General features: G+C 35.8%; 2 protein-coding genes across 4 annotated transcripts; one reads left to right on the forward strand and one right to left on the reverse strand.

Annotated features, from left to right (window-relative positions):
- The first annotated feature begins 213 nt into the window (after window positions 1-213).
- atg4b (autophagy related 4B, cysteine peptidase) lies at window positions 214-8512 on the forward strand. 2 transcript variants are annotated; one of them, XM_048199658.1, is made up of 13 exons: window positions 214-356; window positions 2222-2323; window positions 2404-2475; window positions 2588-2686; window positions 2785-2886; window positions 2993-3065; window positions 3330-3409; window positions 5092-5291; window positions 5438-5516; window positions 6648-6793; window positions 7540-7596; window positions 7680-7770; window positions 7859-8512. In XM_048199658.1, the coding sequence occupies exons 1-13, from the start codon at window positions 347-349 to the stop codon at window positions 7930-7932; spliced, it is 1185 nt and encodes a 394-aa protein (XP_048055615.1). In that variant the 5' UTR covers window positions 214-346; the 3' UTR covers window positions 7933-8512. The 2 variants fall into 2 exon arrangements, with proteins under 2 accessions (XP_048055615.1, XP_048055614.1); XM_048199657.1 differs by lacking the exon at window positions 214-356 and adding an exon at window positions 363-512.
- On the reverse strand, window positions 8465-11093 carry dtymk (deoxythymidylate kinase (thymidylate kinase)). Of its 2 annotated transcripts, none has more exons than XM_048199660.1 (5): window positions 10807-11093; window positions 10357-10465; window positions 10132-10246; window positions 8804-9001; window positions 8465-8705 (listed from the first exon to the last, which is right to left on the reverse strand). In XM_048199660.1, the coding sequence occupies exons 1-5, from the start codon at window positions 10934-10936 to the stop codon at window positions 8595-8597; spliced, it is 663 nt and encodes a 220-aa protein (XP_048055617.1). In that variant the 5' UTR covers window positions 10937-11093; the 3' UTR covers window positions 8465-8594. The 2 variants fall into 2 exon arrangements, with proteins under 2 accessions (XP_048055617.1, XP_048055618.1); XM_048199661.1 differs by having other exon boundaries at window positions 10132-10222; window positions 10807-11089.
- Between the last annotated feature and the right edge of the window lie 119 nt (window positions 11094-11212).

An 11212-nucleotide genomic window follows, 5' to 3' on the forward strand; every position in this document is an offset into this window, starting at 1 on the left:
AATAATAATTTTGATCTACAACACTGAATACGCGTGATAAGTCCATCTCCTATCACTTACTTTTTAAGGGAATTTACATTTTATGTAGAGTTACATTCCACAGCTCTTTTTGTTTCATGTCGGATTGCTCAATTGCTCCAGCTTGTTTATATCTGATTCCTATGGAAGGCAACATGTCCCGCCTTAAAATAAATTCTATTGGTTGAAAACACCAACAAATCCATAGAAAGGATTTGATTGGTTACCGCAAAAATTACGCTTTCTGTCCAAAGCGGAAGTGATTTCGTATTGGTTAGTGCAGTGTAAGGAACACTCAACAAACAAGATAGGCTGAATCACTGTCGGGATGGATGCAGGTAAGAAAACCGCAAGAAAACAATTCCTTTATATTTCGGTCATCTGTTCAGGTGTCATGAAATTGTTAAAAAGCAACATTCTTCTTTCGACAACCAAGTACGCGCCTGTTATTGGAGATGCCGCCTCTACAGTTTGGGATTTTGTCGTTAAATATGGTACATAGATGTCCCAACTGCTGCCAACTGGACAGTAAAACAGAACAGTCTGCTGTCAGATAAGGGACGGACACTGTTTTGTCTTCTAGATGTCACTGCACCAAAATGTCACGACCACCCGTGAAAACTGTTTGGCTGTTTTGGCTGTTTTCGAGTCTAGTCAGCTGCCAATATTGACAGCGTTTTTGAGCATCATAGGAGCGTTCCAGCCCACGACTGATACTGTTGAGCTGGAAATGCTTTTGGGAGGTTGTCCATGTCGTTTATCAAATTTCTGCCTACTCTAATAATATGTTTGCCAGTAACATTTATCACAGGGACTTTCGTGCACTGTGCCATGGCTTTAACCCTTTGATAAATTTTATCCTTTACAATTAACAGCCGTTTTACACAGAATTAAACTTAAGAGACTTAAAGTTAGACATACACAGCGGGACAAAGGCAATAAAAAAAGGTACCACTTTACAATAACGTTCAGTTTGTTAACATTAGCTAATGGATTAGGTATCAACAGTAAAATATTAATTTAAGTTAATGTTAATTTATAAATATAGTATTATTCATTGTAAATTCATATTTATTTAAAAAATGGTTGACTTAAAAATCTTGAAACGGTTAAAATGTATATGTAAAAAAATAGTTAACTGTAACAGAATTATCTTAGATTAATAAATGCTTTATTTGTTGCGTGTTTGTTCATGAAACTATATCTTTTATTCCATTGGACAGATGTGAAACTCCTTCAAAATACATCATTGTTGAAACAATGAGATAATTGTGATAATTCTTAAAGGGTTAGTTCATCCAAAAATGAAAATAATGTAATTTATTACTCACCCTTATGTTGTTCCACACCCGTAAGACCTTCGTTCATCTTCAGAACACAAATTAAGATTTTTTTGATGAAATCTGATGGCTTAGTGAGGCCTCCTTAGACAGCAATGCCACTGAACCTCTCAAGATACAGAATGGTACTAAAGACATATTTAAAACAGTTCATGAGACTACAGTGGTTCAACCTTAATATTATAAAGCAACGAGAATACTTTTTGTGCTCCAAAAAAACTAAATAATGACTTTTCAACAATATCACATGATGACCGATTTCAAAACACTGCTTCGGAGCTTTACGAATCGAATCAGTGACTCGGAGCACCAAAGTCACGTGATTTCAGCAGTTTAGCCGTTTGATAGGAGATCCGAATCACTGATTCGATTCGTAAAGCTCCAAAGTAGTGTTTTGAAATCGGTCATCATGAAATATTGTTGAAAAGTCATTGTTTTGTTTTTTTGGGCGCACAAAAAGTATTCTCGTCGCTTTATAATATTAAGGTAGAGCTACTGAACTCGCATGAACTGATTTAAATGTGTATTTAGTACCTTTATGGATCTTTATAGTTTGAATGGTTTTGCTCTCAATAGAGGCCTCACTAAGCCGTCGGATTTAATCAAAATATCTTAATTTGTGTTCTGAAGATAATAAAGGTCTTACGGGTGTGGAACGACATGAGGGTGAGTAATAAATTACATTATTTTCATTTTTGGGTGAACTAACCCTTTAATAATTTTTGCATCAGATGGTTAGGCCTACTAAAGAGACTAAAAAGGTGCCAAACAATGTCTTTGTTTTTACAAATTATTTTGTAATATTCTGTTGGTCTGTGTAAATAGTTGAGCTTCCAGTTGGTCATTGGTTTTTCTCCCAACAGCTACTCTCACATACGACTCATTGCGCTTTGGAGAGATCGAAGATTTCCCAGAGACCTCCGAGCCTGTCTGGATTTTGGGAAAGGAATTCAGTGCTCTAACGGGTAATACAGTGGTAGACATTGAAGGTTTTGTGCTGATGTGTTTGGTTCTTGTTTGTAACACTGTGTTCTTTGTGTCCCAGAGAAGGATGAGATTCTGGCAGACGTCACGTCACGTTTGTGGTTCACGTACAGAAAGAACTTTCAGCCGATTGGTGAGAGTCAAAGTCCTCAATCCTATTTTTATCGTCCAAGGGCTGCATTTAATTATTCATCCGGATAGATAAATCTGTTTAGTTTGGTTTGTTAATGGACATAATGTTACAGGTGGCACTGGGCCCACTTCAGACACTGGTTGGGGCTGCATGCTTCGATGTGGGCAGATGATTCTTGGGGAGGCCTTGATATTCAGGCACTTGGGTAGAGGTAAGATTACCACATTTGAAAACTTGTGTGTTATGTGGTTGGTGATTATGAGGTGAGGTCTGCTGATATCTGAGATGTGTGTTTGTATGTTTTATTAGACTGGAGATGGAGTCCAGGTCAGCGGCAGAGAGCAGAATATATCAGTATCCTCAATGCCTTCATTGACAAGAAGGACAGCTATTATTCCATCCATCAAATAGGTACTACTCCTTATCTACTTGCTGCTTGAATATTATAGGAAGATTGTTAAGTTACTCTCTTGACAGCTAAATTACTGTAGATGACATGGCTTGTTCTTTTTTTCAGCTCAGATGGGTGTAGGTGAGGGCAAGTCTATAGGCCAATGGTATGGTCCAAATACAGTGGCACAGGTACTCAAGTAAGTTGTCAAATTAAATATATTTTTTAAAATTATTATTTAAATATTTAGACTTTTGTTTTGCTTTTTGTGGTTTTTAGTTATATATTTAGTTATTATTATTATTATTATTATTATTATTATTATTATTTTTTTTTTTTGGTTTTGTGACTTTTAGTCATGAAATATAACTGGAAAAGACTATTGAAGCTAAGTAATCTTTAAATAAACTATTGTGCTTTGCTATATTGGAATAAAACCATCTAAACTTCTGTGCCCATCTAGGAAACTGGCAGTTTTTGACTCCTGGAGCCGACTGGCAGTTCATGTAGCTATGGACAATACTGTGGTCATAGAGGAAATCAGTGAGTTCTCTTTCATAGTGCCCACATAGAATCTGCAGACTTCTTTTGCTTTATTTGCACTAATTTAGAGGGGAATCTGTGGGATTCTATGGGAATGGATTTGAGCTGACTATACTTTACTCTTATTAGTAGCTGAAAGCATGATATAATTAGCCAGTATATTTAAAGGGATAGTTCACCAAATTCTGTCATTATTTACTCACCTCATGTCATTCCAAATCTGTATGACTGCTAACATAAAAGAATATATTTTGATACATGTTTTTTGTCCATAAAATAGATGTCAACATTCTTCAAAATATCTCCTTATATTGGTAAATTGGAGAATTGAAGAGATGACTGAATTTTCATTTTTGAGTCAATATTTACATTACATTATATATGTCACAATCCGACATGCCTCTTCTGGTAGCTGTGATGCCTGATTAATGGATTTTTTTTTTTTTTTTTTTTTTTTTTTTTGTAATTGCTAATTAGGGTTAGTACACAACAGACCAGTTTTAATACACAGTTCATAAATTTTGTTTTGCTTTTTGTGATTTTTAGTCATGAAATATAACTGGAAAAGACTATTGAAGCTAAGTAATCTTTAAATAGAGTAGACTATTGTGCTTTGCTATATTTGAATACATAGAGAAGAGATGACAGATGACATGATTTTATTATTGTTATTTTTAAATGACTTGCTTCTGCAACTTTGCAACACAAAAAATAAATATAATTATATTAAAAAAAAAAACAACAACTGAAAGTTAATAACTGAATGTTAATTTTAATTAGTCAGTAGATAATAAGTATTTGTTCCCTTTCTTTAGTACTTGGTTGAACCAGCTTCAGAGATATTACAATTATCAGCCTTAGATCCTTCTTAATTTTACACAATGTTATGGAGCAATATTAGCCCATTCCTCTTCATGTACTTTGTAAGTTGAGGAGTTGCAGTGAGCAGCAGTTTATTCTTTCAGAGATTGAAGTCAAGACTCTGAGTAAGCCACTCAAGGGCATCAATTTCTTCATTTCATCAGTTTTTGGCAGAGTGCTTTAGGTTGTTGCCTTACTGAAACGTCCTTAGTTTATACTCTCTTGCAAAAGGGAGTAGGTTTTTATCCAAAATCTCCAGGTGTTTCACATAATAACACTACAATCAGCATATTTCACTGTGGCCATGTTGTTACTTGGCTGATGTGCAGTGTTAGATTGTACGCCACACAAACAACTTTTTGTTTGAGCCAAAAGTTTGACTTTGGTTTAATCAAACCATAAGGCTTTATGTCTTTCAAGTTTCTACATACAACAGCTTTTGTTTTTTGTCAGTTTCCCCAAACCTTCCTTTTTGTGCAATAGCTTGAAGATGGTTTTCCCATAGAAATCTTGTTCATAGATATCATAGACAACTTGGACAGAGACCGTAGCTTGATTATAACTGCAAATGTAAACATACCTAATGACTTTTGTAACTTAGTCAAAGTGTCTTGGGTCATTGCAGAATTGCAAAAACCATATTGAGGGCTGAATATTTTTTATCAAGGTTGTACTTTACCTTTATACAGTTATGTGTGTATCAGATGTTTTTAGTGTCAGGACTAATTCTTGAGAGAGGATGTCTGATTTCACAATTGTCCCAATTAGGCCATAAATGACTAAGGTATTTGATAATGGTTGTTTGTACTGGCTGTCCATAGAGAGGCTGTGTATGCCGTGGCTGGACTTCGACAGGGGTGCATGTGCGATTTCTGATGAGCCTCGGGAGATGAATGGTGATCTGGAGGGGGCTTGTGCTCTGGCAGAAGAGGAGACGGCTCTGTGGAAACCCCTTGTTCTGCTGATTCCTCTAAGACTGGGCCTCAGTGATATCAACGAAGCTTATATTGAACCACTCAAGGTAAATCTATAACATTATCTGTTGTATGAATTGATGTTGAACACTGTTACCTGTAAAGTGTGAGTAGAATGTCTTTATCTACTATAGCTGTACTTTATCTACTTGCTGTACAAGCAGTGGGCTTTATTTTCATGTCTTATCCACAGCAATGCTTCATGATGCCTCAGTCATTAGGAGTAATAGGTGGAAAGCCAAACAGCGCCCATTACTTCATTGGCTTTGTAGGTAAGCAGAGTTTTTCAAGCTAAACCTATAAAAAGTCTGTGCTCAATTAGTGGCTGATGAACCAAATGGTTTACCTTCTGATAAGAATCTCTGATGACAGGGAAAAAACAATACTAAATGCAAAAAATTAGGTGCAACTAATAATTTATTAGCACATAGTTTGGATAGCAAAATAAGTAAACGTTTCCCATACCTTTTGTTATTGGCAGAACCAAATATCGTCTGCGAATCAGTATCTACGGTATGTTGCCGCAAATTTGTCTAGTGTACTTGGTAGCTAGTCAAATTAGGCAGATGCTAACATGTACAAAGTAGTGTGTCGTCCTCAATTTTAAAAACCTTAAATATTAACTCCAGCCCATACTACATTAATTTAAATATGGTTTGTCAATCACAATGTCCTTAAAGGTGCAGTGTGTAAATTTTAGGAGGATCTACTGACAGAAATGCAATATAATATACATTACTATGTTTTCAGTGGTGTATAAAGACCTTGCATAATGAACCGTTATGTTTTTATTACCTTAGAATGAGCCATTTCTATCTACCGATCATGTTTCGTCACTATGTCCTTCTTCTTCTTTGGTGTTTTTAGAGGCAGCTTGCATCGTCACTAGTAGTAGTAGTAGTAGTAGTAGTAGTAGTAGTAGTAGTAGTAGTAGTCCTAGTAGTAGTCCTCTGGTTTATTAGAAACAGAGATCGTTCTTTGTTAAAAGTAAGAAACCTCATAGCTTTACTGGCTACTCTCTGCTGTCTCAGACAACATCTTTGTCCTGTGTTGGCCACCGTAGCGCCTCTACGTGCTTCAAAAGGGAGGGGTGAGCAGTGGACTGAGCAATTTGCAACCTCACCGCTAGAGGCTGCTAATATTTACACACTGCACCTTTAATGGTGTAAATTATTTTTTTGTATACTTCGTTATTTTAATACAATGACATTTTTGTTTGTATTTAACAAACCATTGTGTGTTGGGATGCCACTTAATGTGAGTTTAGAAGCACTACTGTTTTTACTGGGACTCTTGAGAGGTTTATCTGTGTGGTATAGATTATGTAAATGTTAAATGCTGAATGGCAGCATATTGAGTTTCAAACGGCTTCATTATCTTTTCTTATTGATGGCGCCCTGCAGGTGATGAGCTCATTTATCTAGACCCCCATACAACTCAGCCAGCAGTGGACCCAAGTGAATGCGGTCAGTTCCCAGATGAATCCTACCACTGCCAGCACCCTCCCTGCCGAATGCACATCTGTGAGCTTGACCCCTCCATTGCTGCTGTAAGTAGGGCTTGATGCAGAAGAAACAGTTTCACTTTATTTTGATGGTTCCTTTACCATATTCCGTTGACTATAAGTAACGCTGCAACTCATGTCTACTAACTCTCATTAGATTGTTAGTAGAGTTTTAATAGACTGGTAGGGTTAAGGTTAGAATGAGTTGACATGTACTTGCAAAGTTACTTATAGTCAATAAAATGTCTGTTGGAGGAGCATCACAATAAGGTGTTAGCAGATATTAAGCAGACAGTCTACTAATGCTCCAATGAGAGTTAGTTGACATGTAGTTCCAAAGGACCTTATAGTCAACAGAAATGTTCAAAAGGGACCATCAAAATAAAGTGTTACCAAAGAAACAAATTATTCATTTCAGTATTATTTATGTCCACCTAGTAGAACACCACTGATTAACCCATTTAATCCCACGTAACAACAACAAAAAGATCAGTGTTTTTGTCACCAAATCAGCATATTAGAATGATTTCTGAAGGACATTGTGATACTGAAGACTGGGGTAATGGCTGTTATACAGCTGTATATGTATATTTAGAAGTATCGTTAAAGAGAAATATGTATTTATTCTTGGATTATCATTCCATTTTCCTCACAGTTGCCTGATATCCAAAGAGTAAAACACATGTGCTCACTTAGCTTGGAAAACTTTGGGATTAAATACAGTTGTTGTTAGGTGTCAAAAACAGTAAAAATTAATAACAGTATCATGTTTGCCAAATTTTGTCCATCAGGGCTTCTTCTGTCAAACAGAGGATGATTTTGATGACTGGTGTGCACAGATTCGTAAGGTACTTAAGCCAAAAATGACTTTATTTTTCGTAGTCTGTTTATGTTTGTGCCTCTGGTTCACTTTTGTTTTTCCCTTGAAAAGGTTTCCAACTGTAGAGGTCTTCCTATGTTTGAATTAGTAGACAGTCAGCCATCTCATCTAATTAGCACTGATGTACTTAATCTTACTCCAGGTAATCTCTTAAACTGCTTGTTCATAGATTCAAAACTCTTAAGATTTACGTTTATAAATACACACCATATGTTATTGTTCCTCAACAGACTTTTCAGATTCAGACCGGCTCGAGCGCTTCTTTGATTCTGAGGATGAAGAATTTGAAATCCTGTCTTTGTGAAGAACAGTTGCATTTGCCAGACTTTCAGAGTTCTGTGGTAGAGCCGCCTCAGAGGAAACAGAAGAATACCATTGACGTCCAAGGCCACTGTGGAATAGTCACCTGCGTCAAACACACAGCTTTCTTCTTAAACAGCTATACTGACTGCTCTTTGTCACCCTGAGTGAGCCGAGGTCAGGTTTCATGGTCACAGGCACTCAGGACCATCAGTATGTATGTACTTTGTCGCATTTATGTGTATCCATATTGAGTCTTAACGCTATAGATTAATTTTTAAGTGATATGGTGCCTTTTTACCCCCTTAACTTAAACACAGGTTTGCCATAACACATTTTATGGTTTTGGGTAGGAGACATGCTAATCAAATTTGATTGAGCAATTACTCTCAACCAATGAAAGTCAGTGAAATTTTGGACCTGTATGAAATTGTAAATGACAACCAAGGAAGGTTGGGCATTTGCAGACTGCATAGGATTGCTTGTAATTATACAAGAATGATTTTGTCTTCATGTTTAAAATCTCTGTACACAAGTTTATTTTATGAATTATTTATTTAATCATTAAAAAATTAAAAACAAAACAATTAAAATTTCTTAGGTTTTTCCACTATTTACAAGTGACAGGAAAAACAAAAGTTTATATAAAAGCAGTTGGAGATCCGTTCAGCTCCACAGCTTTCCAACTGGCTGATTCTCCACTAAACGGATGATTTCTTCACTCAAATGCTTAATATCTTTGTGCACCTCTTCTATGGTCCTTGCAGCATCAATCACCTAGATGAAGAAAGACAAAAGATAAATTAAACTAATTCAAAGATAGTTACCTACTGTAAATGTGTACAATAATTAGGATTACACTAGATAAAAATCACCTTCCAGTTGACTGAGGAATCTTGCATGAGCTCTTCAAACCTTTGATGAACCGTGCGTTGGAAAGCACTCGTCTCATACCGTTCAATTCCGTATTCTCCACGGTTTGCTGCCATATTAGGATTGAGCTGCAGAAACATCACCATGTCTGGTTTTGGAAGTCCCACATCTGGATTCATGCACCACTCCAGAGAGAAGCCCTGAACATATCAAACAGCTAAATTAATGTCTCTACATCTGACCAGAGTCAGATCCTGTTAACCGTTTCAAAAATAAACAACTGTAAAATACCTTAAAAGGATAGTTCACCCCAAAATGAAAATTTGGTCATCATTTACTCACCCACAAGTTGTTCCAAACCTGTATAAATGTCTTTGTTCTAACCCAACACAAAGGAAGATATTTGGAAGACTGTTTGTAACCAGACTCCCCTCTTGATAGTATTTTTTTTCCTACTATGGCAGTCAATGGGGGGCAAGATTTGCTTGGTTACAAACATTCTTTCAAATATTTATACAGGTTTGGAACAACTTGAGGGGGAGTAAATGACCAAATTTTGATTTGAGTGAACTATCCCTTTAAGGAAGTATTTAAGAATATACACTAAACTACATTTTTAAAAAAGGTTTGGGGTTTGTAAGAATTGTTTTTGAAAAGAAATCTCGGTAACACTTTACAATAAGGTTCATTAGTTAACTACATTAATGAACTGCACTTATATAGCATTTATTAATCTTTGTTAGTTTCAACATTTACTAATAAATTATTAAAATCTTGTTAACATTAGTTAATGCACTGTGAACAAACAATGAACTGTATTTTCATTATCTAATGTTAACGGAGATTAGTAAATACAGTAACGAATGTATTTCCCATGGTTAGTTCGTGTTAGTTAATACATTAACTAATGTTTAACTAATGAACCTTATTGTAAAGTGTTGCCGAAGTCTCTTATGCTCACTAATGCTGCATTTATTTAATCAAAAATGCAGTGAAGCATTGTGATATCTTTTAAAATAACCTTGCTATTATATTATTAGTATTTGCAAAATGTAATTTATTCCTGTCATTCTAATATCTAACATTTTTTAGTATCAGTGTTTGTGGGAAATGATACATTTTTAGGATTCTTTGATTATTAGAAAGTTCAAAATAATATTTATTTAAAATCAAATTCTTTTGTAAATATATATAAAAACTTACTGACCCCAAACGTTTGAATGGTAGTGTATGTGAACATCCTTTATACATTAATACATTTTTTTTTTTTTTTTTTTAATTTTTATTCTCCCAGTATGTGTTAAAGTGACACTAAAATGAAAACACTCACAGGCTTGGCACTAGTAAAAGCCACTCCTGAAAACGCATAGCGGTCCACCACTAGATTAATCCCTTGTTCCAACTTCTGTTTCATTAGAGGCCTGAAGTAAGAAAACAGAGACTGACTGGGTGACAGATAGACCAGTCAATCTACTTAATGAATGATAAATCAATGAAGCATTACTGTGCATGCACTTTACTGGATTAGTAATAAAACTCTGGAGTGATCACCTACACCATTTCCCATCGGTTTGCAGAAAACAGCAGATGAACAGTGTGATCCTCCAGATTACTCTTTTTCTCCAGGTATGAACTGATGAGTTGACCAATCTTAGTGGTTCTGTCTGTATAAAAGAAACCTTTTATCCTCAGTACAAGAAATACAAACACTGCACATGGATTAAGTCTCTCTCAAAACCCAGCAAGCTGTCTCACTGTCATGCGGTTTCTTTTATTTTCTATTACGATTTTTATGTTGTCTAGTTAGGCAGCTCACCGACTGGATTTTTGAGACACATTTATATGTCCTATTGATTTCACAAGCGGTGTACCAATGTTTTTTTAAACATATAAGAGCTGCAAAAACTGCGGGATGATTCACTATCACGTTACTGTTTCAGAGTCTGTCTAGGTAAAGCTCCACAAACAGGTTCATATGGGATAGTCAAAGATAAGTGACTTTCACCTGGAAATCGCATAATTTCTGCCGCTCGTCCGCTCTGCTGTAACGCCTGCACAAGTTTTTGGCATTGTGTGGTTTTCCCGGCTCTGTCAACTCCTTCCAGAACAATCAAAGCTCCTCTTCTGCAAGACATGGCTCTTAAAATCAACTAAAAAGGTGGAAGAACAGGGAGGAAATACTGACAATGGAGAGCAAATCTTTCATAGGCCGTGAAATGTTTACGCGGTATTTTTCTTTTTTAAAAAAACCCAGCCTACGTCATTCCACTTCTACGGTGCCCGCGAATGGACAAATGTGATTCTTTCCTTTTCAGTGAGGACAGTTTATAATCAGTTATTTAATAGATTTAATATATTATATTATTTATTTACTTAAGCAAAGTGTAATGAAGTACCAATATTCATTGTCG

The sequence above is a fragment of the Megalobrama amblycephala genome, linkage group LG8 (assembly GCF_018812025.1).
Source record: "Megalobrama amblycephala isolate DHTTF-2021 linkage group LG8, ASM1881202v1, whole genome shotgun sequence".
Lineage (NCBI taxonomy): Eukaryota > Metazoa > Chordata > Actinopteri > Cypriniformes > Xenocyprididae > Megalobrama > Megalobrama amblycephala.

Bases quoted from the DNA above. Each gene is read 5' to 3' on its own strand.
- dtymk (XM_048199660.1), bottom strand. From the start codon at position 10,936: ATGTCTTGCAGAAGAGGAGCTTTGATTGTTCTGGAAGGAGTTGACAGA. The intron at 10,247-10,356 runs GTAGGTGATCAC...TCTGTCACCCAG, and splicing joins GCAAACCGATGGGAAATGGT to TCAGTCTCTGTTTTCTTACT. The intron at 8,706-8,803 runs GTGATTTTTATC...TTCTTCATCTAG, and splicing joins ATTCCTCAGTCAACTGGAAG to GTGATTGATGCTGCAAGGAC.
- atg4b (XM_048199657.1), top strand. From the start codon at position 413: ATGAAATTGTTAAAAAGCAACATTCTTCTTTCGACAACCAAGTACGCG. The intron at 2,887-2,992 runs GTACTACTCCTT...TCTTTTTTTCAG, and splicing joins TTATTCCATCCATCAAATAG to CTCAGATGGGTGTAGGTGAG. The intron at 3,410-5,091 runs GTGAGTTCTCTT...GGCTGTCCATAG, and splicing joins TGTGGTCATAGAGGAAATCA to AGAGGCTGTGTATGCCGTGG.